The 27,500-nt window shown below is 42.1% G+C and overlaps 1 protein-coding gene across 1 annotated transcript in view; it reads left to right on the forward strand.

Moving 5' to 3' along the window:
- Positions 1-27,500, forward strand: part of LOC138982696 (mucin-21-like) — a 54,414-nt gene that overhangs the window by 210 nt on the left and 26,704 nt on the right. The window contains exon 1 of the mRNA XM_070356025.1: positions 1-980. This exon is cut by the window's left edge and continues 210 nt beyond it. Within this exon, the coding sequence (XP_070212126.1) occupies positions 909-980 (72 nt within the window). The 5' untranslated portion in view covers positions 1-908. The remainder of the gene's footprint in view (positions 981-27,500) is intronic.

Consider the following 27,500-nt stretch of genomic DNA (forward strand, 5'->3'; position numbering starts at 1 on the left):
TCAACTTTTGAAAGGGGACATCGATATTCATCTTCGATTTTCTTCGACGAAAGCATTGAATCTTGTACCTGTGAACGTTCTTCGTCTTCTTGGAAAGACTTTCAGTATTCTTGTTGGTGATTGACTCTGAACTTTGCGGGAATTTCTCTCCTGATTTCCTTATCTGCAAAACATCGACTGTAATTCTGTAAGAGTTTCCTCAACCGTCAAAGAGAACAAATGTCGTTGCTCTGATCAACCGTGAACATTCTAATTCTCAGTGGCTTTTCAGAGAACCTCAAGTTGATTATCCACTAAAACACTGGGGTGTATTGAAGTGAATCGTCGTATACGGCGTTCTTCCATCTACACTCCTTTCTACTGAGACCAACGTGCTTATCCTACATTACAAGTTCTCTTTGAACATTCCACAACAGCATCACAAAGCTGGTCAAACAACGTGGTCTATTTAGAAATATACACTGACTCATTCGATCGCCGCAAGAATTTGGAGGAAGTATTGCAACACTCACAAACGAAGGCGGGCACTGATTCATCAAACACGAACCAAACCGCAGATATATTTGGGTGGAGCAGTTAAATACAGATTTGTGTCTGTGTTTTTCATAGAGGCTCAGTTTGTATTGTGCGATATTGGACTGAAAGCTAAAGAGATTCGATATTCAGCTAGAAAGTATCAAACTTTCTGTTTGCAGTTTTTAGTATAAAAGTCGTCGGCGAAACTCATCAGTCTTCAGAGATTGAAAAAGCTTCTTCATACGTTTATAAGCAAAGCTCAGAAGCAGGTAACTGAACAAATCTCACACAGAAATTCGAATAAAGCCAGTCCCTCCAGCAGCTAAGTCAGTCTTCTGAAGAAAAAGAGTGTGACAGCATCAAGGTTCCAGTTAGAAACCATCTCGAGAGACATGACGACCGTTCAGCTGCTTGCAGTTCTGGCTCTTGCCTTCTTCGCTTCTACCGACTATGTCCAGTCTAAGGTAAGCTGCTTTTTCATTGTTGAATACAATTACTGACTGCATTTGTCATTACTGGGTGCATTTGTCTTTATTGACCACTCTTGTCATTGCTGGCTACAATTGCTGACTGTTTTTATCATTACGTAGTGCATTTGTCATTATTGACTATTCGTTTCATTATTGGTTTAATTTTGCGTTGCTGACTAAGATTGCCCTTGCTGACGACGTTTGTTTTAGTATGCTAAAAATGTAATCGGTGTTCGCTACATGTTCGTTCAATGTTAAAGGTTGTACTGTATCGGGATTTTCAAACGTCGCCCGAAGAAATGTTAGAGTTAATTGAAGCGTATCTGCGATTGACCGTCCAGAGAAAATTGTCTTTTTTCTTTGATATCCGAGACTTTCCAAAGTTATAGAACATCAAAAGCACCTGTACTCGTTCTTCTTTTTCTCAACAGTCTTCTTTTCGCCTTCGATTATTTTTATAATTATGCTCGCTTGTGTTCGTCCTTTTGTGATCGGCCTGTATAAAAAACTAAAAAACTCCACTTTATTTGATTTATGATTCGCCATGGCCACATTGTTTTTTTGAGACGATATGAACTGCGTGTACACTCTTTGTGAATTTATTTTTATTCGTTCAGCAGTTAATCATTACTCTCTTCTTTTGACGTTGCACCATCTGTGCTTCTCCGCCTTCAGATTTTCGTTCTTCTTTTTTCTTTCATCACTATACTGTAATTTTTAGGCGAAGCAACAGTGATAATTATCTCCACATTTTTCTGTACATATCCTTCGCCTCCTCGTCATCCTTATTTTTACACTCCCCCTTTTTCGGTCGGAATAGGCTAGGATATGTCTTATTATCTTCCCTTCAGTCCTATAGGCATTGACTATGACAGGTAAAATTGTTCTTCACCCACCAGACTTGGGCTGGCCTCGTTACTTCCAGATGTTTACTGATATTTTTGTTTCATACTTGCGCAGGTCTCATGGTCTCTTTCAGTCGCTGACTAGGGAAACTTTTTCAGTGTCAGTCCAAGGCAGGCCACATTATTATATATTTTGATCTTCTTCAGCCTCTTACTAGGGAAAGGTTTCGTTAAATCTCTCATTGTAAGGCTAGGGCAAGTCTCAGTATTCTTTTTCAGTCCCCAATACTAGTGCAGGTCCCGTGATCTATCTCAGTCTCTGCCTACAGCAGTTCTCATTGATTTTTTTAAGTCTCACATTAGGGGAGGTTTCATTATCTCTCGGTCTCAGAATAGGACAAGCCTCATTAAACTTTTCAGTCCCATACTAGGACAGGCCTCATTATACTTTCAGTCCCATACTAGGACAGGCCTCATTAAACTTTCCAGTCCCATACTAGGGCAGGCCTCCTTATACTTTCAGTCCCATACTAGGACAGGCCTCAATAAACTTTTCAGTCCCATATTAGGACAGGCCTCCTTATACTTTCAGTCCCATACTAGGACATGCCTCATTATGCTTTTCAGTCCCATACTAGGGCAGGCCTCCTTATACTTTCAGTCCCAGACTAGGGCAGGCCTCATTATACTTTCAGTCCCATATTAGGACAGGCCTCCTTATACTTTCAGTCCCATACTAGGGCAGGCCTCATTATACTTTTCAGTCCCAGACTAGGGCAGGCCTCATTATACTTTTCAGTCCCAGACTAGGGCAGGCCTCATTATGCTTTTCAGTCCCAGACTAGGGCAGGCCTCATTATACTTTTCAGTCCCAGACTAGGGAAGGCATCATTATACTTTTCAGTCCCAGACTAGGACAGGCCTCATTATGCTTTTCAGTCCCAGACTAGGGCAGGCCTCATTATGCTTTTCAGTCCCAGACTAGGACAGGTCTCATTATACTTTCAGTCCCATACTAGGACAGGCCTCATTATACTTTCAGTCCCATACTAGGACAGGCCTCATTATACTCTTCAGTCCCATACTAGGGCAGGCCTCATTAGGTCTATTAATTGTTTTTAGTCTCTGACGTGTATGCCAAGGGCAGGTCTCATTTACCGTTTTAGTCTCTGACGTGTATGCCTAGGGCAGGTCTCATTTACTGTTTTAGTCTCTGACGTGTATGCCTAGGGCAGGTCTCATTTACTGTTTTAGTCTCTGACGTGTATGACAATGGCAAGTCTCAGTTACTGTTTTAGTCTCTGACTACGACAGGTAGAATCACTTTCTTCAATATCTGATGTTTACTGAGACAAGTGTCCTTTCTCAGCGTCCAATGTTGACGTGAAGGTCTCCTTATACTTTTCTTCTTTTTAAGACCAGGGCAGACCTCAATAACTCCGTCTCCAGGGATTTGTCCACTAACATATATTAGAATCTCCGTTTTCGGTGGTAATTATGTTGAGTATGTTGACTTGGGCAGATCTTACAATCTCCTTCTCCTGTGATAATATATCGACATTATTGACTAGGGCTCGTCTCATACTTTTTTTTTCATAAGTGCTAGTCTAGGATGGGTCACAGTAAGTCTTCTTTAGTGCCAGATTGTTGACTAGGGAAGGTCCCATAACTTTTTCATCCACAAGCATTGACTATAGGGCAGGTCTCATAATATTTTTCATAACAACGCATTGGCTAGGGCAGGTCTCATAATCTTTTTGAGCAGAATGTATCGACTTGGGCAGGACCGAGAACTTGTCAGCATAACAAACGTCTTAGGTTGTCAGTACCATCTTTCACTAACAGACTGATCAACAGTCTCCATACGGACGGGGCTCATTTCCGTCTTCAAACTGTAGTCGTACCTTAAACATGGGAGTGCGCTGTATTCGTGTGCGCCCCAAACGCAAAGTGTGCAGATCGTGCACATAAAAAACATTTGAGGGTCTATTTGAGAAGGCCTTGCCCTATTAGAGAATATGTTGGTGACACAAAGACACACAGAAGGCGTGGAAACAGAAGCTCACGTTTTGATATTGTGTCAGTGTTTTTTAGGCAAACTTTGAGGCATTAGCGCCTTGACTCGTTGTGTCAATATGTCAATCCTTGATTTTTCTGTGTCCAGTTTTAGACAACTAATGTGTGGTTTTGGCGTTGTTTTCAATGCTGTATATTATACTCGGTTAAAAAAACCTGTAAAAAAACAACCTAATTTAAAAAACAACAACAACAACAATAACAACAATAACTACAAGAAATAACTGGTTGGCATTGGATGCTTTTGTTTAAAAGGAGGAACATTGTGTGTCTGGAAATCAACACTTTCTCTGTAGTGCGTTGTGCTCAAGTCTTATTTACAAAGCATCATAAATCACCATCAAAGAGTAGAATTCACTTTCGTGTTACAGCATTTTACAAAAAGTTGGGTCAGTCGTGAGCGATGTGATGTTAGCTTTCGGCTTTGCATTTATATAGCGCTAAGCATAAATGCTATGTTAAATCGCTGGTGTCAGAGAAACCCGGCATGTTGCGTCTTTGACTTGTTAATTTTCAGTTCAAATAAATCTTAGACAAATTGTGAGGATGGTTGAAAGAAGCTGAAGAAGAATACACAAAAAAGTACAAAGAAAAAGAGGAGGAGGCGAAGGATGGGAGATGGGGGGGGGGGGGGGGGAGGAAAACCCCAACGATTGAATGCATAAATGTAAAGAAAGAAAGAAAGAAGAAAGAAAGAAAGAGAAAAAGAAAGAGAGAAAGAAAGAATGAAAGAAAGAAAGAAAGAAAGAAAAAAGACATGGAACGAAAACAGAACATCGATTGCAAGTTTAAGGTAATTGTTTATAAATGCAAAAGAGACAATACAATTAGATAAGACTATAACAAATATGCCATTACACTCACATATCTGTAGGCCAGTCTCTAGGCGTTGAACTGTTCACACAATTCTGGAGGCGTTGTATATGTCGCAGCGAATCGTGACGTTAGATAAACCAACAGAGGAGAGGTAGACAGTTTGAAGATAACACATTCTCCCCCTCCTCAAAATCGATTTTTCTTTGCTGACGCAATGATGCCAAAACACCAGCCCAAACCCACAAAGTGTATACCCGACAAACTTTTTTTTCTCGTCGGCTGCGGTTATGTACACACAGGTGCCCCAGAACATGCACGTGCACACGGTTTCGTCTTCCATGTACCCGGCAGTGGCAAGCCCCCTACCCGAAACGACAACTTAGCGGTTTGATGTCAAGCTGCATTTTACATGTCAGCATTGTTGGACCAAACCTAAGGCACGAGAGATATGTCACGTTGGGAACATTCACCCGTGTCAGCTTTACTCTTTATATGCTAATGGGCAGTGTTTGGTTCGACCACAGCAAACTGCTGCAGAATGTTTAACCATAGACCAAATAGCCTGGACCGCCAACTCGTCACGTGACCCTTCGAGGTTACGACGCTCGACTTTCAGGGGCGCTTAGCGTCCAGTTTGAAAGGCCAGCGATTCGAAGACAGTGAAAAGAAAGCACGCTCCAGTTATTTGTGACAATGGGAGGTGACAATGAACTGGATTTTCCAAAACTCCAAACTAAACTTAACAAAACTCATCGAAAAACATGTTCCATATGCACTTTAGCTGAGTTTATTTTAGGATTTTCAGAACTTACCTCGGCAACTTCGTCCATGTTTACAATCGACACCGGATATGACATCCCCCTGATTTCTGAAAGGCCATGTAAGCGTAGGTTCCTAAATGCGAGAGGCCGCTACCTCGTAATAGAGAGAAAAAAAGAGCGGAGGGAGAATTGTATTGGAGCGGAAAAAGAACAAGATAGTGGACATTTAAATACTTAGGGATAGTTGTGTTTAATTAGAGGGAGGTATTCTTTTTTGTTCAGGTCCATTAGAGATTCATTAGAGATTCATGAGAGAGAGAGAGAGAGAGAGAGACAGAGACAGAGACAGAGACAGAGACAGAGACAGAGAGACAAAGAGAGAGAGAGAGAGAGAGAGATGGAGAGAGAGAGAGAGACAGACAGACACAGCCAGAGAGAGAGAGACAGACAGACACAGCCAGAGAGAGACACAGAGACAGAGACAGAAACATTCTCTGTCTATTTGGAGGACAGAATGTGCACTGCCCCTTATTCTTTGGCTCTCTGGGTAGCTTAAACGTTTTATAAGAACAGAACATAAAGGACCGTCGCCCGTGAGCCATTGAACCCATCTCCCTGACACACTGGGCTGGTGGTCGGGTAGGGGTTGGAAGAGGAAGGGGGAGCGCAGTGAGGGATGGTAGGACAGGAACATTTGGAGTGAAGGATTGTACATAATTTATTTGTCTACTGATTGACTTTAATTAGACTTAGAAAATGGCGCGTTCATATTTTTTCCCTCTGATCAACATGACGTCCATAAGACGCAACAAATACTCACAGGCAAATATTTTGCCAGTATCTTCAGTGCGTTTAAAATTTCAAACATGACGACGGCGTCAGTTTATTTGCCTGTGTTGATTTTTCAGCGTATGATACCCAGCTTCAGTGAACATTTTTGAAAAGAAATATTAAATGTGTAAGTAGCTCCATCTGATTAGATCCGTGCCAGATCGAAAGGAAAAAGACCACTCAAGTACTGGACATGATGGAATCATTAAAAACATTGTCCTAGTTGACTTGAGGTTTGAAAAATCAACACATACAAATAAGAAAAGACAAAAAAGTAGGGTGGAAGGGAGACGGGGCGAATAGAGGTAATGGAGGGGTTTGTTACAAGAAGAGAAAGGATAAGCATGTCTGGGGAGTGAGTACTGAACAAGGAGTTTCCATACTGTTTGTGAGAAATGTTAAGCTTAATAGGACTGTTGGCCATCCAAAGCAATATTTTGAGAAAGGTTCATTTCTCTAGCCCAATATTTATACAACTGACTGGAGAATGTGAAAGGTTCAGGGCCGGACTAGGGGGGGGGGGGGGGGGGTTACAGGGGTTGCGCACGCCCCCCCCTGGCTTAAGCATGTACATCCCAAACGCATTTTTTAAAATTTTGTTCAAGGAGAGGCTTCCTTTCCCTCCAGAAACATAAAAAAACCGTTCAGCTTCAAGGGGGCTTCAAGGGGGCAACCCCCACCAAGGAGGCTTCGCCCCCTGGATCCCCACCAAGGGGCTTCGCCCCCTGGACCCCCATCTGTAACCCCCCCTAGTACTTACCTAGTCCGGCCCTGAGGTTGGTAGTTGTGCAGAACTTTAAGTACTCAGTGAACTTTAAGTACTCTATCAACTTGACTTGTATCTAAGGTGTTGAAAACCCCTATCCACCGTGCTCCTTTTCTTCAATCTTCAAGCCATTCAATGTACAACAAACACACTTTTCAAACGGGGCCATAATACCCACAAATCTTCACCCTCGTTGACCTCAGAGCACCTCACCGAAAAACTGACGTAGTAGACAATGTTTAAAAGACAGCCTGATTAGCGACTCTTTGCTTTCCTGTTAGTCAACACGAAACACAACAAACAGTTCTGAGGTGGTGTGTTCATATCTTTACCAAAGTTGACCCAAACTTACCAACTTTCCGAAAGAAACGAATTAGGAAGCTAGACGGAGGGACGATGAACTTGACCCTGGTAAACAAAGGTTAAAATAGATTTCTTGGCTGTTTTTCAACAGGTAATAGGAGACACGAACCACAGCTGCCAGCAAACAAAACACCTTAATCGTTTACCCTGGTAAAACTGTTTTTACAGTATGTTTTCAGCTTTTTTTCAACAAGTAATTGGAGAAAATAACGGCAGCTGCGAGCAAAAAATCAACAACAAACAACAAGCGTTAAATCTTTACCCGGGCTGACCCAAAAGAGTGAAACAATGAGCCGCTGAACTTGACTCTGGAAAAAGTGTTACAGTTTACCTACTTCTTTGCTTTTGGCCAATGCTGGACATGACATGCGCAGTTGGTCATCGAGGCATAATCCGTTTGAGTCCCAGATTACCGGAAACTGAAAAGTTTGTGAAGACGTGAAAGAGTTGGGTTAGGAATAAGGGAAACGGGGGATGATGAACTTGACTCGTAATAAAAGGAGTAGACACATGAAGAAAGCTGTTTTCATAATCCTTCTGGATCTAACCTCAAGTCGGCTCTAAGTTCGGAGCGTCTAGAAAGGACGAGTGGGCAACAGACTTGACAGTGAAAGAAAGTGTTAAACAACTAATTTGTTTGTTTTTCTCCATCGGGACATGCTTTACACAACAAAGGCAGTTTGAAAGACGAGAGGGGATTTGGGGAGATGAACTTGACTACGTGAAAATAAGTAAGTACACAGAGTACACACAAAAAGGGCAACTTTAAAACGAAGCGTAATCTTGTTTAATCTTAGCCCCTAACGACCCTGTGCACATTTTCTTGGGAAAATAAACTAAGGTAGGCAATGAACTTGAAAGTGCTAAAAGTAGTTTGCTACTGGATTGCATAAGGTCATGCTAATCACAACAAACGCATATCGGCAGACGAGCATAAAGATCTTTCAGATGTTTCAAACTCTAAGATGTTTAAGATCTTTCCCTCGATGAGCTAAACCTCAGGAACATGTCAGGGATTCGTGCGAGTGGGCTGCGTGTAGGTGTAGTTAGGAAGAAGAGGTGTCGAACTACTGATTTCTTTTTGTGTGTGTAAGAACATCTTTGGGTCGCTTCGTCTGTGTAATAGGTTATAAACCAGACACAACGTTAGCCAATGCCAGCGAGGCCAAATCCCGTAGAGCCTTCATCCTGGTTGACCCTATGTTGAACGCCTCCCACGCTTTGGAAGATGTGGCGTTTGTACTGCGTGTGTGTTGGCATTTGGACCGTGTCCAGCGAGAAGCTTCAGCTGGTAAGCAAAGTGTTTCGCCACTCTGGCTGGCCGCACGAGCTGTACTTTAGCTGCTAAGTCCAGCTTGTGAGTGTGTGTGTGTGCTTTTGCTGTGTTCTTTGGAGATGTAGTTTCCGACAGTAGAGCCTTTCGGTTTTGACTGATTCCTTTTGGCTTTGCTTTCTGGTGCTAACACCAGCTGTCTGTCAATCTCCACTCTGCCTTCTTTGAAGAGATGTCTTTTTGAACGAGGTTTTTTATTTGAATGATTGTTTACGACTGTCTTATGCTTTTTTTGTTGAATCTGCTGTTCACGTCATTGTCACGCGCATATTTACTTCAGCGGTCATATTGCTGTCGTTCTACTCTGTTGTACGGGAGCTCGACTTTATGCACATTATATTGTCCCCGAATCGCCAGACTGAACTGTTTCGCTAAATTGTCAACTGTCTCGTTAGTTTGGTTCTGTTACAACATTCTACCATGACAAGACCCTTATGCCTTCCCATTAGAGCCTGCCGTTTCTCTTGCTAAAACGGAAGTACAGCTATCAAAATAAGTGAAGAAAAGTCCTGTTACATGTAGTTCATTTTAACTCTCTGGTCTTCTCTTGGGCAAATCGACTAAGAGCGTAACCAGTGAGCCCCCACCCCAAAGATTCAATAGGCAGAAGTTCTTGCAATACAACATCGTAGTGAGAGGTGCTGCCATGCTTAATATGGTGCGAAACGTACCATCACACACACAGACCATGATGGGATCAGTTGACTTAAATCCTTTAAAAGTTAGATCAGCTCGCGTCCTTGTGATTAGAAGAAGGGCACCTGCTATTGCAGTTACGCCCTGGAGAGGTCACTCCAGCTTCGGATAGGACTCTACCGTCACACAAGGCGCTGCAGCAAATCCACAGACTAACACATGGCGCATCAAGCATCGTCTTACGAGACTACGCTTTGCCAATGGGGTTATCATGTTAGTTTGAATCTGAAAGACCTGTATGCCAATCAGATGACAGGTTTACCTTTGTGTGATGGCCTTCTATGAAAGAGTATTGTGTCCCAGGGGTCAGTGCAAGTAAATACGGTTGAGTTAGGTTTTGATTAATGCCAGCCATTACTATTAGTTTGTGTTATGCATCTTAAGTGGTCCCCTATTTTCTGACCAAAGAAGCGAAAGACATGATGATTCACTGTTATACATGTATACAAGAGACATTTTGAATTCACTGGTGTGTTCTCCAGTGTGCTTGATGTAATCATTCACTCCTTGCTATGCATGATGAGAAATCCCTAGCACATTCACTGCAATAGAGAAATTAAGGCTACCAGGCCAGAGTGAATACACAATGAATACATCAACATCAATACTCTTCGTACAGAACACCAGGAAGGTCATCTCGTTTCCAAAATGGCGCAAGTATCCCTTGGCACAGATTGCACAACGATACTGCTAATATGATTACAGCAGAGACTATAAGATTTGGGCTTTACATAACTGTCTAGACAGATCGTCTGTTTTCGGGAGACTTCGCCACACCATAAGGATTAACAGGTTCAGAGGACTTGACCTGTTTGTCAGTTCTGAATTTGCGAACCCGAGCTACACTGTTAACGATATCTAGTCTAGCCACTTGCTGAGGGAGAGGATTGTAAGAGGGTGACTTCTGAGGATCTTCTGCGTAAGTTGCTATAGGTTCGCTGTCTCCATAAATCCATGTCTTCTAGTCGGGCATTTTACGCACGCACGCACGCACGCACGCACGCACGCACGCACGCACGCACGCACGCACGCACGCACGCACACACGCACACACACACATACAGACATACAGACACACACACACACACACACACACACACACACACACACACATACACACACACGCACGCACACAACACACACACCACACACACATACTTACTGAAGACAGACAGTTATCATGAATACAACGTTTAGATTTTTTACATGTTCCAAAAAATGTTGAAGTTAGAATAGCTTTGACAATATCACTCAACCAAGAACATCAGAACCAAGGTGATTTACACTATTATACTTAAAGAGTATTTTACCTACACATCTTTTGCAATATTTTCCCAACATGTTGAAATCGAAAAAGTAGAAGCGGAGGAGAAAGAAGAGAAAGCAGACAAACGAGATGAAGTTGACACGTAACGCACAAACTAGAGACGCACAATTCGTTTTGGCTGACCTAGAGAGATATTGGGTTCTTCCGTAGCTGTCCACGTGAGCCAGAACAAATTGTGTGTCGCTAGTTTTATGCATGCATGGAAGGAAGTTGTGTGCAAATACTTCTTAAAAGTGAAGAAGAAGAGGAAGAAGAGGAGGAGGAGGCAGAAGAAGAAGAAGAGAATGAACTGGAAGATGAAGTTTCCACATAACGTACAAACTATAGTGACGCACATTTCGTTTTGGCTGACGTAGACAGATATTGGGCTCTTCCGAAGTCGCTGCCAAGACACTGAAGCGGTCAGGACTTTGTCTGTATCTTGGGGAGGGGGGGGGGGGGGCGATTGGTTTGTGGTGAGTCTGCCTTCCTCCTTCCGTGTGCCCGACAGGCCTCGCGAGCTTGTCTCAATCCGTAAAGATTTGCTTTGTCAACTGTGGCAGCGTTTTCCTTTCGTGAGTTTGTAGGTTTTTGATGTTTGTAGGATACACAGTGAGAGAGAGAGAGAGAGAGAGAGAGAGAGAGAGAGAGAGAGAGAGAGAGAGAGAGAGAGAGAGAGAGAGAGAGAGAGAGAGAGAGAGAGAGAGAGAGAGAGAGAGAGAGAGAGAGAGAGAGAGAGAGAGAGAGAGAGTTTTGACACGATTAGTCAGACGTCAAGCGTTGTTTGACGCCATCGAATTCTGTTAATATTGACCCAAATGTGCCATCAAACAGATGTAGATTCCGTCCGACGTTACGCAACAGTTTGAGAGGCAGCGTCATTCGAAGATAACCTTTGACAGGTAATGACCTCAAGTATGGTAAACTTCAGAAAAAATTCTTACGAAGGTAACTTTGAACGAAGCGCCTCCCGTCGAATAGATTCTTCAAAGGTGCAACTCTTCACTGATGCAAGCCTTCCTGTACCTAGGGGAAGGGCTCCTAATATGGACCACTTTTTGTTTCATGCTGATAACTAGCTTGTTTTCTTGCAAAGAAGTTTCATTTTGTGTTTGGTAGTCCTTCTTTCTTAGGTTAACCGTTAGGCCTATTTAGAGTGACATAGCTTTGATGGACATTCAGCAAAAATTAAATACAGAAAAAATCACAAAGGGTCCATATTAGGAGCCTGGGCACCTAATAATTTATGGACCAGTGAAGCGGCCTTCACGAATCACTGTAAAAAGCCCCGTATATTTCAAAATAACATGATACAACTTAGTGTACAAGTCAGCCTAATTAAAATATGCTCTAGATTTATCTGTTTCGGATTGATGAGAGTATTATTTGAAGCACACCAGGAAACTAAAGAAGCTTATCAAAAACAGAGTGAAAATAAGTGAAATTATCAACTTCCACGAAAAGAAGACTTTTTGTTGCATTTTTTTGAAATCTCAAAGGCTAGTTATAGGTTATTTCCAGCAAGCTTCTTAATGAATTAATGAAAATAGCCTTTAGCTTTTATTTTCTTCGATTTGTTGAAGGTGGTCCATATTAGGGGACTCGCACATACTTTGAGATTTTGCTATTATTTTTTGTTTGCAGTAGAAATTCGGGGTCAACACTGCTAAAATGTAACAAATACTGTTTTAGCTGTCATATATAGCCATTTTTGTGTGATAAAAGCTTTGGCTGTGAACAGAAAAGAGTCCGTTTTAGGCGGCAAATTTAGAGTGAACGCTGCCAAAAGTGAAAAAAAGAGAAAAAGCCTAACGGTTTTGAGATTTGTGTTTCTGCAACTGTTTTGACATGTGCAAGTTATCCAGAGAGGGGGAATACAGCGAATAAAACTTTTTTGAGGGCTCTAGCGCCGTTAGTTTGTCAGAACAGAAGGTGGTCCATATTAGGAGCCGGTCCATGTTAGGAGCCCTTCCCCTATTTAGCTCTGACGTTATTCAGACAGTTATAAAAGGAATAAGTCATAATATGTAGCCCCTGACACTTACATTATAAGCTCGAGAAAACGACACCCAGAATAAGCAAAGTGAACAGGGCACAACAAAAACAATAAATTATTGAATGGAAAAGTCTTCATATACCAACATCTAGGACTTTAATGTGTCAGAATGTCTGATTTGTAACCCAAACAATACGTTTTTCAATTGAAAAGCCTTTACATCAACAGCTAGGGCTTCAATGCGTTAGAATGTCCGAATAATAAAATGAACAAAACCAGCTTCGATTTGGAAAAGTCCTCACACCAACAGCTAGCGCTTGAATCGGTCAAAACGTCTTAAGTACTTTTCGCTAACGATGTCTTTAAAAGCCCGGGAAGCAAAGTATGACTGAACTGTACATTATCCCAGCGATCTGTGATGACTCCTACCCGATGTTCAGGTCAAGTTCACACGGCGAACACAACAGTGACAGTTTGATCAGATCTCCAAATGGCTGTACTCAGAGAGAGAGCTCCAAGCCGCTTGATAACGAGGTAAGAAATGCCACACGTGTGCAAAAAAGGCAACCGGCGGAGCCTGGCCGGCCCGGGTAGATGGGGGAAGCATTTAATGGGGTAGATTTGTCACCTTGTCGCCGGGGTATCGGGTCAGGCACTTACCCGGGTCAAGACCTGCACGTTTTGCGATATGGGCACAGTCCCAGTTTGCGTCACGATGTCTGTTCTTTGTGTCACGTGCGCTTTCAGGTTCACATGGCAGCGGAAATTAGCACCACTCAAATGTCTTACTTTTCATGCAAAACTGCAGTGGTTTTGAAATTTAGTCGCAAATTTACACACAAAAAAAGGGTAAAATAGTTTGTTGAAATACCATACATGACATATTAGGCTATAAAATCCCAGTCGCCCGGCAAACCTAGCTGCGGTCAAGAGCGCTCTTTCTAGTGCGGAAACCTGTTTTGTTGTTTCATTTTTGCAAGAAGTTTCTATTCTCCGAGACGAGCTTTGATAGTGTTATATGGGTAGGTACTATTTGAATAGGGTATTTTCCGGCGACAGGAACAGTTTAGTTGTGTATTGCAATTTTTATGTGAAGAGGAAAGCGACTAAGCAAGCAGGAGATAATTATGTTCTCAAAGTCAAATAGCTATTCGCCCCTAATATTTGACCACGGATTCTTCGGCTTTTCCGTCGAATATGACAAAACCAGGAATTTCTCAAACTTAAGAATAACCCCAATCGATTTCAGTTACATGTATAAGAATATGTAATCTAACAAAGAAACTAAGCCCGGTTTGCTGGAATACAATTCGATTTTTTCTGACTCGCATGTCCAAGACTGAGAGAAAATGACTTTTCTCCTTTGACACGGTCTTAACTTGCTCTCTCAATGACCCATTTTCATGTCATTCATTGGCACTATGCAGAAGAAGGTCTTGCGACTGTAAAATTCGACATTCTGACACTGCAAAACCTGCGAACTGTGTGTCTGTGAGGTGTAACACTAAGGTGATGGGCATTTAAAATTAGACAAATAAGACTAAGGTAATGGGCATTTAAATCAGACAAATAATCGTTATCCTCTTAAAGAGTCTTTGCTATGCGACCTAATTGTGCACGTACAACTTCCCACGGCAACGTGTCTTGTGCAATAACAATACTGTGGAACTGTCATTGACTATAGGAATGAAATAGCTGAACTCGTGGATAGGGCCCCAAAGGGGGGGGGGGGGGGGGGTATCATCACGATCACGGGAAGGGAAATTTTAGCTTTCACGATCACAGTTACCTTGATTTTTGTTTTCACGATCACGAACACCAGTGGCAAATCACGGTCACGGTAAAAGTTGCATGTACAGAAAGCACGTGTCAAAGTAAACACAACCACACAGTAATTCGCTCCTCTGGATCTATTGTTTATTCAACACTTTTTTATTATTTGTATTTTTTTAATTCTCTTTCATACACACACAGAAATACATATCATGATTTGTAATCAGTAACAAGAATGTTGTTTTCATTGTTTTCTCTCTCTCTCTCTCTCTCTCTCTCTCTCTCTCTCTCTCTCTCTCTCTCTCTCTCTCTCTCTCTCTCTCTCTCTCTCTCTCAGCCACAAGCCTGAGCCTGCGAAGCAGGCGAGCCAACTAGGAGAGTCCGGGGGCATGCCCCCCCGGAATTTGTTTAAAAAAACGGTTAAAATCTGTGCAATCTGGTGCATTCTGGGCATCATTTTCAGGGCTGTAATAGTGTTGTGATCTTGTTAAAAATCCCATTTTAGCCTCCCCCCACCACCATTCAACACACCTCCAAACTGGTGAAAATAACACTACTGTGCGCTGGCTTCATTGAGACCGGCGCCCGGTCGCGTTGCGCGATATTCACACGGATCGTTTTTGCGAAAATGTTTCAACTTCGCCGGAATAAATTTGACTTTACCGGATTTTGAAAACGGCTTTATCGGATTTCCGGCAATTACCGGAAAAGTAGCATGCCTGACAAAATCCCCAACGAACATGACTTTGATCGTCTTTGACATGAGGATCAAGTGACCCAAACTGGCACGTCTCCCCGCCATTGTTTCTGAATTTAACCCATTGTTTACAGGCGCTAAAATAAATCCAAGCTTAATGCAAAGAAGCGACAATTAGAATCTATGCCAAGCGTGTCCACGTTGCTGGGATGAAAAACACATTTATAGTTTCGGTTTTGGCTACACGCAGACTCGATCTCGAGCCAGTCGAGGTCACACTGAGCGAGTGACAGCCGGACGTGGCAATGTCGACAATTTCAATGATCTCACTCAAACTCAAAGATCTTGAACAAATTTCAAGATCTTTGCCTACATTCAGAACAGTCATAGAGCAACATAGATCAACATACCTTGATATTTCGTCTTCGGAAAGACCGACCCGTAGCCTGACCTTTCCACCAAGGAAGGCATTCTTGCCGCCTGCTTTGGTCTGGCTTGAATCCACAAAATATAACAGAAGTTCGATGACAGTACCGCTGCACGCCATTTTTGATCTTCGAATTCGAATTTGACTGAATGCACTCAAAACTTTTGCACGAAGCCCTTCCATTGGATGAAGTTTGGCAGACTTTTGCAATTTGCCTTCTGATTGGATCTCTTTTTTTGTGTGATTGGTTCTCTTAAAGGGAAGCAATCGCTGTCAAAATCATATTTCTGAATGTGTTGTTGCTTCCCTTCAATCGGGATTGGCTCCTTGACGAATAGAGGATCATAGAGTGATACAGCTGTGAAAAATGTACGTTGAAAATAAAAATGCTTTGCAATAATGCCCATCACGATCACGAAAACAAATGACGATCACGATCACGAGACTTGATTTTTTTGTCATCACGGATCACGGGCAAAGTCCCATCACGATCACAGAAATGGAAATTTCGGCAATCACGGTCACAGAAAGGTCAAAAAACGCCAATCACGATCACGATTTTAAACCCTTTAGGGCCCTCGTAGATGATACGAAGCTCTTTTAGAGCGAGTAGAGAGCCAGCTTGTTAGGAAGAGGTGGAGATAAGGGTGGTGGGGTGGTAGGTGAGGGTGGAGGGTCGATGTAAGAAGGTATAGGTTAGGAGGAGGAGGGGGCTATTGTGAGAAAATGTTGTGTCGACACTGTAATGATGGGGGAAAAAGGAGATAAAAGAAAATGTAAAAAAAAATTAAGGTATGTAAAAGCGAACATTCGACACAGAGTAAATACATCACCCACGCACGAAGCTGAGCTGATAGTCGTCACCCCTACTTGCTAACGATGTTGCACAATGACAAAATCCTTTGTTTCTGTTTCTGTTTGATTTTTAAGCGTTGACACACACAGACACACAATGAGAGTTCTCAGACAGAAAGAACAAGATAGCCTCTATTCACTTGTCGCATGTTTTCAACAATGCTTCAGATATCTGTTTCGTTTACATTCTCCTTAAACCTGACACGAACACACACGCACGCACGCACGCACGCAATGCACGCACTCACGCACGCACGCACGAACGCACGCACACACACACGCACATACGCACGCACAATGTAGTAACTGATGTAAATGTTCCTTACAGAGACAACACTAGTTCAGTGTAAATACTCATTTTTAGTTACATTGTGATGCAAATACACTTTGGAAAATAAACCAGACAGCAGCACGTTTAAATGATCCAGCCCAATTAAAATCCCCAAACTCGACCATCAACGCTCTAATTCTTTAATCCATCAAAGCGTTTCAAGTTTGAGGATAGTTTTATACACCACGTGCCGCTAAGCGGATTGCAAAGAAGCTTCAAAACGTTGGCAAATAAACTCCTGCAATCCTGCCAGCAAAGACGAAGCACAAAAGAAGAAAATGTGTATTGTCCAGAATCCAAACGCGTGCGCACGTCACCAAACGACAGAAATGGCAAATCTCAAAAAGCAAAGACACATTGAGAAAAGGCAGCATTCATTGTTCCTCCACGCGCATGTGCAGATCCGAAGAGTGCCGAGTCGAGCCGAAGGAATAATAGTTTCGTGTCGAAAGGCTAAGAATGCGCAAACAGTCGTGTTGACCGAGAACCGCTCTCCCTAACAGAGCGTACTGTCTGTGGTCTGTAGACCAAACATTGGTTGCGTAGAGCGACTGTTGCCATGTGTCATAGAGTTAAAAAAAAGAAGTTTTGTATATGTATGTTTGTTTGTTTTTGTGTTATTTTTCAAAGTTCTTAAAATTGTGACTGTTTCAGATCGTCACAAAGTGAAGGTTATATCAGGGATGCTCGGGATAATTTTCCTTGCGGGGATTTACTTGACTGTTCCCAATTCGTCCTTTTCGTTATGTTGCATTGTCTAATTTGTCAGCTTTGCTATTTTCTTTGGGTGCATTTTTATCTTTCTTTTACTGGTTTGTTTGTTTGTTTTATTTTACTCTTTTTACGGGGGCCTGCTTCGTTGTTCTCATGCCCAGGGTTTCAAGGCTGTCCTTTCTTTCATTCTGGTGTGTGTGTGTGTGTGTGTGTGTGTGTGTGTGTGTGTGTGTGTGTGTGTGTGTGTGTGTGTGTGTGTGTGTGTGTGTGTGTTAGAGTGCGTGCGTGCTTGCGTACGTGCGTTTGTCTGTGTTCGTGTGTGTGTGTCCGTGTATGTGTGTGTGTGTGCTCTCCTTTTGTTAAAATCCCAAAAAGAAAGAACAGGACCCATTGATTGTGAAGAGTTGTGGACAAGGTGGCATGCAGAGCTCGCGATGCCAAGGGTGGCTGAATCCTGCCATTGTTACATGGCTTCGGACCTTGCACTGGGTCACCCCCCTGTTCATTATCAGTGTCACCGTGCATACATGCTCTTCTTTCCTTTTCTTTTTTTGTAAGTCTCGAATCTTGTTCATTCTTTCATTTTGTTGAGGGCCTGCTGGACTATTTTGACCCATATCTTCTTTCTTTTGTTTCTTTTTCTCCTTCTTAAATCTTCTTCATTCTTTCATTTTTGGAGGGTCAGCTGCATTATTTTTACCCATATCTTCTTTTCTTTTGTTTCCTTTTCTCGTTCTCAAATCTTCTTCATTCTTTTATTTTGTAGGGCCTGCTGGATTATTTTGACCCATATCTTCTTTTTGGGGTTTCTTTTTCTCGTTCTCAAATCGTCTTCATTCTTTTATTTTGTAGGGCCTGCTGGATTGTTTTCACCCAATGTTAAAACTACTCCATTGTGTCTGTTGTGGAAAGGTATTTTTCTACCTGCACCAGATTTGTCCATTTTCGATTTCGTGTAAAATATTGATGAGACCCTATTTCTCAATGCGGAATTTTCCCGTACTATTTGTTTTTGGTTTTGTAGACTGTACGAGATCGGCCGTTTATGGATACATTATACGCCTCTCCCTCTTTGTTTTGTTTTTGTTTGGTTAAGAGCTAGTACTCTAAGGCTACACAAAATTGTAATCAAAATACACAACAAGAAACAATTAATAGTAAACAACTAGGGCTAGAACTCAAGCAAAAGCTTATAATACGTACCCAAGCAATACAAAATGACACAAAATGTACATGAGGTGGGAAGAATGGGTTAGCTCGAATACTACTGGTGCAGTGACATGAAATACGCAATCGGATTATCTAAGACATTTTGACAAGTATTTTGCAGAATGATGTTTGTGATGGTCAAATTAGGTTGCAACAGAAACTGTATAGTTTAAATCTGTACGATACTCTTTAGTTTAAAGTCATTGTTCTGTCGTACGTCGTAACAATTTCAGTTTGTATACATTTTAATGTCAAGCTTCATTTTTTGCACGGCACAGTAAGAGATTGCCGTATGCGGTTTTACGATACTGCCAGAGAGACAAGTGCAGGGTTGAATCAGTTATTATTTTAAAACTTATTTAAACTACTTCTGGTGTAACAGTAAAGATTTGAGTTTTTAAAATCACATCGCACTTATAAAACAGAACAAAAAGTCTGTTCTTGTAGCTTTTCACAGTTTTCTTACAATATTGCTGAAAGCAGGACATTTTTTTTTTAGAAAGTAAGATGCTCCGTCGTTAGCAGCGTTAGTTATACAGATAGTAAAGAAGTACTTAGTTTATTTCACGACATGCCCCCCCCCCTTTTTTTGAAGGCAATATAGTCTTGAGTCTCAGAGCTCTAGTTACGTATTCTCGGAAAACGAAGACAATTAAACCGTTTAAATGTTGTGAGACTGAAACACACTAGCGGTAATAGCTGGGCCGATGTCTTGGCTTAATCTTTGCTCAGCAAGTCAGCAAGTCAGCTAGCCAGTCAGCCAGTCTGTTAAACGTCTGCGAGGCAATTGGACAGTTAGTCACGTGATACATCTGTCAATAACCTAGGTTATCACAAAATTCCGAATCATCACATATTCCGTAATTGGATGATTTTTGGCTAGTCACTTGTATAGAAAGTTTGTGCAATTAATGGTCCTTGCATACAAGAAAGATCCAGAACAGTCGTGTGACATCGTATTTATGATTCCCGTCCCCAGTATATTTGGACTATTGCCACATTTTTGTTTTACTTACTTACTTACTTATGCCTTTGACCCCGGGGGCATAGGCCGCCAACAAGAGCTCGCCAGGCACTCCGATCCTGGGCCATAAGCTCTCCAGCTGGAGATCCATCTTCCCACAGGGCCGAAATGTTCCTTGTATCTCTAGCTCTTGTTGACGTTTCTGTAACGACTACTTTTTTCCATGGATGAGTTGTTAGCCCTTCGCACAACCCCCAACCTGGAGGGCCAGGGTGTAAACTTAGTCTGGCCCCATTCACCTCAGACCTGTCCGGCGTGGTTACACCTGCCAGGAGCACTATGAAGGCTCCGACCGGCATGCATAGCTCTTTGGATCATCAGGGCACACAAGCTGCTACGCCACGGCTAGGCATATACACCAGTAGCAGACATTTTTGTTTTGCACATGTATTACTATTAGCTATTGCGCTTCTTCTGAATATTGTCCATGGCTTCATAGCTGCTAGCTTTGCATACATGACGGGGTGGAAAGTTTGCTGTCCTTTAACCCACGACTGACCTTTACCTTGACCGCCATCCATAATCTTGTTGCACTTGACTCCAGACACTTTCACATCCCCCCACCACCACCCTGCCTGGAACTTGGTCGCCACCTCACAACCCCTAAGCTCGCTTTATCATCCCCATCCGCCCCACTTTGACCCCCCCCCCACCCACATCCACCCCAACCCCTCGTGTTCCACTCCCACGTCCAGAAAGGTTGGCAGTGTTTTCATGCTAACATCCAAACTTGTGGCAGCTCGGTTACTTTTTATGAAAGACTTTAATCCGCTTCAGTTTGTTCTTTTTGAATCCCTGCGTTATCCATATTAATCCTCAGAATTGTGTCGTTCTTTTGAATCCTATCTGTTTGCCAAGGTTTGAATACTGTCCAAATGCCCGGCTCTTGTAGAATGGCTCCAGGTGTTGTGCCTCTTGCATATCCAGCAAAACGGCGAACCACGCGCTTTTGGGATACTGGCTGCTTGGAATACCTGTTGGCACGAACAGCTAGTGTTTGTGTTTGTGGATTTGTTAACCTGCGTCCTCGGCGTATTGCCCTTGCCTTTTGTCATTGAACTTGTGGGATCTGATCCGATTGCTCTGTTGGTTCAGTCCCCTTGCAAATACCAAAGAGAGTGCGGAGGGAAAACTGGCAAAGTTTGACCTGTCGGGATCTGACAGGATTTATTGGAGGTTTGGGATTGATAGTCGAAGTGCTGTGCGTAAGCCATCACGTGTTGCGAAGAGCGAACAGTAAGAGACTGAAGAGGATTTGCTTCACTGGCAAATATGATATTATATAAATCCCATGCAAGCTTTGAGGTTTAGTGACCGCATCGTTTCAAAACACGCGTGCCTACTTTCAAACATACTGCGTTCGGTCAGCGGCAGGCGTGTTATGATCTAGCTAGCACGTGCTTTTAAGACCTAGCAGAAATATTCGTTTTTCAAAAGAAAAAATGATATTTCTGAATTTGCCGTCGCTGTATTTTCCAAGCAGACATATTTTGTTTCTGTAAAGAAATGATACATTGATTTCAAATGTTCGCCCCTGAATTCTTTATTTGAACTTTTGTTCAAGTTTTTCTAAAAGCATTTGTTAATGTATTTCTGCAAAACTGTAACCTGATTTTACAAAATTAGTTTGTACTCCGCTGCCAACCCCAAAAGACGGTTCTAAAAAGTGTACATGTTGTCAAGTATCTAAGCGGATGTGAGGATTCATTTATACAGCCATAGGGACAAAATACGGATTCTATGTGCAAACGTCGATTTAAAATCTGCTTCAGATCCTGAAACTTACATATTTTGTTTTGAAGTAAAGCTGCACTTCTCGATCTGATGTCCAGCATAGCCAAATAGGTTGAAGGGACGTTAAAGGCATAGAACGCTGATGAATATACACGCTAATTGCTTTACCCAGAGCTGGAGACAGACTAAGTTAAGTTCCCTGCAAAATATTGTGGTCTAGGAGCCCTTAAATGTTGAGATATTTGAATTTTTATTTTGATCTAGATGGTCCTATTTATAGATTTGGCAACACATGTAACGTTGATGCAAGGGAGCTAACACCGCGGCTTTGTTGACATCCTCACTTTTTCAGAGGCTAGAACAAGCTGTAATGCATGTATTATGGTCCGCGCATGGTGACATATCGTCATTATATGGTCTTATGGTGCGTTTGACATCGATTGTGGGCAAACTACACTTTGTAAACACGGGAGTGCGTTAGTATGCCTTTAACAACCAACAACATACCAATCTTGGTCTGAAAACAAACCCACCCAGTTGAATACATTACAATACAGTCCAATCCAATCCAAGAAAATGCATTAATACATAAATCTCAAAGAGCAAACATTCAGAAACCTATCAAGCAATTATCATTCCATGATACACTTCACGTGCTTGACAAAGAAATGAATGCCTCCCCCCCCCCCACTCTATCTTTCACACACACGTACTACGGGACTGCAAAAACCTCAAGTCCTTGAGGACAGAGACTTGGCCCAGGCCGGCGACCCTCCAAGAGAAGCTGCACGGTCCAGTGGAGGCTCTACAAAAGAACACCAGCTTCATATCCAGAGCTGGACTCCAAGTGTAAAGGCGATCGAACGACAAGAAGAAGAAGACTTTAAGACAGTATGTGTAAAACATTCGGAGCAGAGTATGTTATCGTGCTACTTGGCATGCCACATGAAGCGCCTATCGTGTCCTTATACAACACTCATCTTATAAGTTTGATTCTAATTTAGAAAGGATAGCAATTATCAAGCATTCAATATCAAAAAGATAACAGTTTCAGTTGAAGGTTCATCGCATTCTCTTCGCCAGAACCCGCTAGCTATAGTGTCTAGCATACAATTTTCGTTCGTCATGCACAGAATACGCCCTAAAGTAAACCAGGGGTTAGTCCTCCTCACAACTAACGTTATGTCCCCTTCCACATCTAGTAACACGTCTCTATATTGTGAAAGTCGCTTCCTTTCAATCCGACAGGCTTTCGGCCAGTCAAAAATGTTAAAGAAGAAAATAATGTAAATCTGGTTGAATGTATTGGGTCTTTCGCCGCATCCTCCGGATCATCAGTCGGGGTTTTGTCCAATCAAAACTTCTGTTCGCACAACGTCCCTATGAGGAAATTAATTGGAAAACGTAAGGACTGACTAGCGTTTCGTCTGAGACGTCAATGTGCATTGACATTATAGCTTGGAACTCTTTGGGCAGTAAGTAACCCCTTCTAACCCATGTTCGTTTTCTCTGGGTTCACGCTCAACTGACCACTTGCTCTTGATCATGTGTGCACATCTTCGGTATTGAAGACAAGGCGGAACCATGTAGCCCGCACCATTTTCAAATGTTTCTCCGCGTTGAACAGGCATGCAAACCCCAGAACATGTCCTCCAGACATGCCCCATTTGTGCGGACTTGAGAAACGAGTTCTTGCCAGTAATGGTGGACCTGAAGGGGAGACTGTTGGGTGTGGTGGAGTCCCTGCGGCGAGCTGCAGAGTTCGTTTCATCAACGACGTTGACAGTTTAGCATTGCGATGGGATCGCAGAAAAAGAAGAAGAAGAAATGTTGCTCTGTTTGAGTTTTTTTCTCTCGAAGTATATCACACTTACTGCACATCTATCTCCAAACTATGCGCAGTGGTGTCTGAATGGTTCAGCAATATGCATTTTAAGTCTTTCTTAACACTTTTAATTTGTGATGTCCATGTCCCACTGTGGGATTCCCGCATTGTACATGTGCACATGAGTTCAATGACCAAAGGTTAATTCATTGATTGGTTTATCTACTGGCAGAGCGCAGACAACTAATAGCAAAAGGTTGATTCAGTGTCGAGTAGGACGGTCAATAGTGGGTACCTGGAGCTTGGTGTGAGGAAGGATGTTGCCTGTCCACACTTCATGTTGCTTTTCTGCGAGGCGCGGTCTCGAATTTCGTCATGAGTTTAAAGCGACGCTCCTCCATTGGAAACAGTTCGGCTCACCATCTGATACCCTGGCGAGGCTGTTGATAAGGGATAAGACCATCCTTCCACTTAAATAACATACCAACATTGAACAACCTGGGTGCTCTGTGCACAATGGGAATTGTTTGATGAATTTCGTAAATGCAACCAGTGGATATTTAAGAAATAATGTAAACAAACCCCGCTGTGCAAGGAGAGGACCCAGGCTGTACTTTTTTGGTATGTGACCAATTGTAGGGACAATTTTAAAGAGACCAAGAGAAGATCAAATTAAAGCTCATTTCCTCTTGTTAATATTGGAAGAACAAAGCAAAGGTAGCTAAAATCTGGATCAAAATGTCACAACGGCCAGCTTGAGTGTCTGCAAATTAGATCTTGAAAACAAGCATTACCCTGAAACAGAACAATCGCAACCTCGGGCCGTATGATCCCCTGTTATTTTTGACAAGACAGAGAGTTTAATGTGCATCTGCTAAGAGATTAGCTGGTAGTCCCAGAAAGCCATTTTCAGAATCGTCTCCATATAAATTGCATAAAAAAAAATTAAAACAAAATAAAAAATCCCTGCGCTTAGAACTGTACCCACGGAATACGCGCGATATAAGCCTCATATTGATATTGATTGATTGATTGAATACTTTAGGTCAGCATCTTCGCTCAGAACTATTCACGATCACACATGTGGTTTGAATTAACTTTCGCGTATGCCAGCTTCATCTCACACATCCAGTACCTTGCTGAACTCTATGCGCTCGTTCAAATATTTTCTGAAAAGACGGAAGTGCCGAGGTGTTGGCCAGCGCACCTCCATGTTTCAATTGGTCAAGATCAAAAACGCAAATTTCCTGCTTCGTGGTTATTCGGATTTAATGAATTAAGGTTGAAATGAGGGGGTGTTATGGTGAAGTGGGGTAAAGGGGATTAAAATAACCGTGAAAAGAGCAGATTCATTGTCTGCGTTTTCGGTCGTGTCTGCTGAGAAATGCGAAAGCTCGGTAGTGATTAAGAGAAACGGAATCCTAATTTAGATTACGCGTGGGCATCGCCTTGTTATATCGTCCTGTGGTTGCAGTCGATCAAAATACCACAGAGAGCAAACACACATTTATACCTCCTTCCCTTCCGGTTGGCAATTCACTCTTTGTCTTTGATTAGTTTGGCAAAAGGTCATGGTCTTTTGTGGAGCACCAAAAAATTACCGGCCTTCCGTCTTTTTTCACTTCCTCTTCCAGTCTGTTTGTCTCTATTCTTGGATTAATTGCCTCCCTTCCCAATCTTGTTATATCTCTCTTCTTTTTGTTACCTCCCGTTTTGGGTCTGTTGTCTCTCTTTCCTGCCTTGCTTGCTGTTGCCCCTTTGTGATTTGTTGTCTTTCTTGGCTGGTTCTCTCCCATCTTTGACTTGTTGCCTCCCTTGTCCGGCTTGATATTTTTGCTACCTCCTCTAGTGGACACGAGGTGTGAATTGATTGATGTTTTAATTTGGGGAGCCGTGAGAGCAGTGTTTGATGAGTCCATAAGGGCAGCTGGCCTCTGAATTGCCCTTCCGGTTGTTTTAATTTCCCGATTGACTCCCACTGATCGTGCTGGCCTGAGGTCGCGAAGGCGTGTCTTTAATTGTGCACTACGATGATTGGGAGAGATTGCCCTTATGAGTGTGGGGTTAAAATAACAAAAGGATTGCTCGGATTGCCTCTGCTTGTGACGTGGATTTCTGCGACTTGTGTTCCTTGAAGTTCGTAGTTTCCTCATGGCTGCTGTTCTACTTACCCTGGTCATGTGTAGCATCTGTCCTGATAATGTGGCGCATCTTTCGTTATAATGTGGTGCATCTGTCCTACTAATGTGGTGCATCTGTCCTACTTATGTGGTACAACTCTCCCAATAAAGTGGTGCATCTGTCCTAATATTGTGGTGCACTGTCTCTTTCAGCGTTCCCTAAAATGTGATGAACCAGTATGCTGTCTTGTGAAGAGTGTCGGTGTCTTTTTCTGAGTTTAAGTTTGAAAAATTCCTTTAAAAAGCGACCTGCAAATCAAATTTCTTCTCTATCTTAGTAAGTACCTACCGAAGGGCAAGAATTGAGTCTCGACAAGCTTACGCTTAAAATGAAAAACAAAACACGCACAACTTCATAACTATTTATCGGTCAACGTTTGGATTCAGTAAACGAGTTCATCTTTGTCATCGTACATTGCAATAAGTAAACAGGTGAATAATGTATCTGTGCGTCTGCGAAGGTCCGTTCGTAATAAGACCAACCGACACACATTTTTAGTTTACTTGATTTAGTCGAACAGCACATAATTCAGTCTTAGTGACAGATGTGAAGTAATTAAATTTAACTCACCATAACAATAGGTCCTGACTGAAGCTCCAGTGTGAATGTTAACCCAGATGGAATATGTTGTCAATAATTACAGGCTTTTGAAGGAACATTATTATAATTATTCGCAGAGAAGTGTCCGTCGGACTGTCCTGCCCATACTGGTTAAAAAAGGTAAAGTTGTAAAGTATTATTTTGCGAGTGGTCCGTTTGCCACACACATTGTAGACTTACTATTGAAGCAACACACAATAAACATATCAATAGCTGTTAATCGATGAAATATACACTTTGACATTTCTCAAGTTAACAAGCTTTTAGAGGCCTAGTCTTTTCCCATCCATTCAAGGGCGACTTGTTCTTAAGAACATGTATATATATAATCATTCACGTTTCGGTGTAAATATTCAAAGCTACATCTCAGACAATACTAGCTTGCAACTAAGCGAATCGGGGTGGGTGTTAAAATGAAAAGATGTTGTGACATGAGTGTACCCTGGGAGTGTCATTGATGATTTAAACACTACTTACCAAATAAAAAGGCAATATTTTCGAAAATTCAGAAATCATTAAAATATAATTCTTACGACCAGGTATATATTGCAGGCTAAAAAGGTACCATGTATTTGTCTTGCAATAGAAATGATACTTTTTGTTGTTCGTAAAGATGAACTTTAAGAAGATGCAGTACTGGTTATAATAATTCACGTTTTGTTGTAATATCCAAAGCTACCTATCAGACAATACTAGCTTGCAACTAAGCGAATCGGGGTGGATCTGTGCTTACAGTCTGAACCAAGAATGAGTTACCAAGCATTGCCATCACGAACTGTTTGCCAGCGTCTGATTTGCAATTTGAGCAGAATCACCGAGATTTAAAGATAATGCCGTTCCAAAAGAAACCTTCATCCATATAAAACAAAAACAGAAACAAGAAAACTGGGCTCATCTAAAGAGCCTGCGACAGGACATATTAAATATAAACACAGAACCTTTTGAACTAAAGGTTTTCGTTAGCACATACATGTGGACAAATAAAAGGGAAAGAAAAGAGGAAATTGAGAACAAAAGAGGATAAACAAGACACGTGAAGTGCCCTCATTAAAATTCCTTGGGGTTTGCAGTATATGTGCAAGATGTTCGAATTGTAACCGCCAAGTTTCCGGAACTGAGGAAAAAGAATTGTCAAGGTGGATATATTTGGACTTTTTAGCGTGGCCTGAGAGAGAGAGAGAGAGAGAGAGAGAGAGAGAGAGAGAGAGAGAGAGAGAGAGAGAGAGAGAGAGAGAGAGAGAGAGAGAGAGAGAGAGAGAGAGAGAGAGAGAGAGAGAGAGAGAGAGAGAGAGAGAGAGAGAGAGAGAGAGTTTCAAAGTTTATCTGTACTTTCAAATCTCTAATCATTCATTGTC

This window comes from Littorina saxatilis, linkage group LG1 (assembly GCF_037325665.1).
Source record: "Littorina saxatilis isolate snail1 linkage group LG1, US_GU_Lsax_2.0, whole genome shotgun sequence".
NCBI lineage: Eukaryota > Metazoa > Mollusca > Gastropoda > Littorinimorpha > Littorinidae > Littorina > Littorina saxatilis.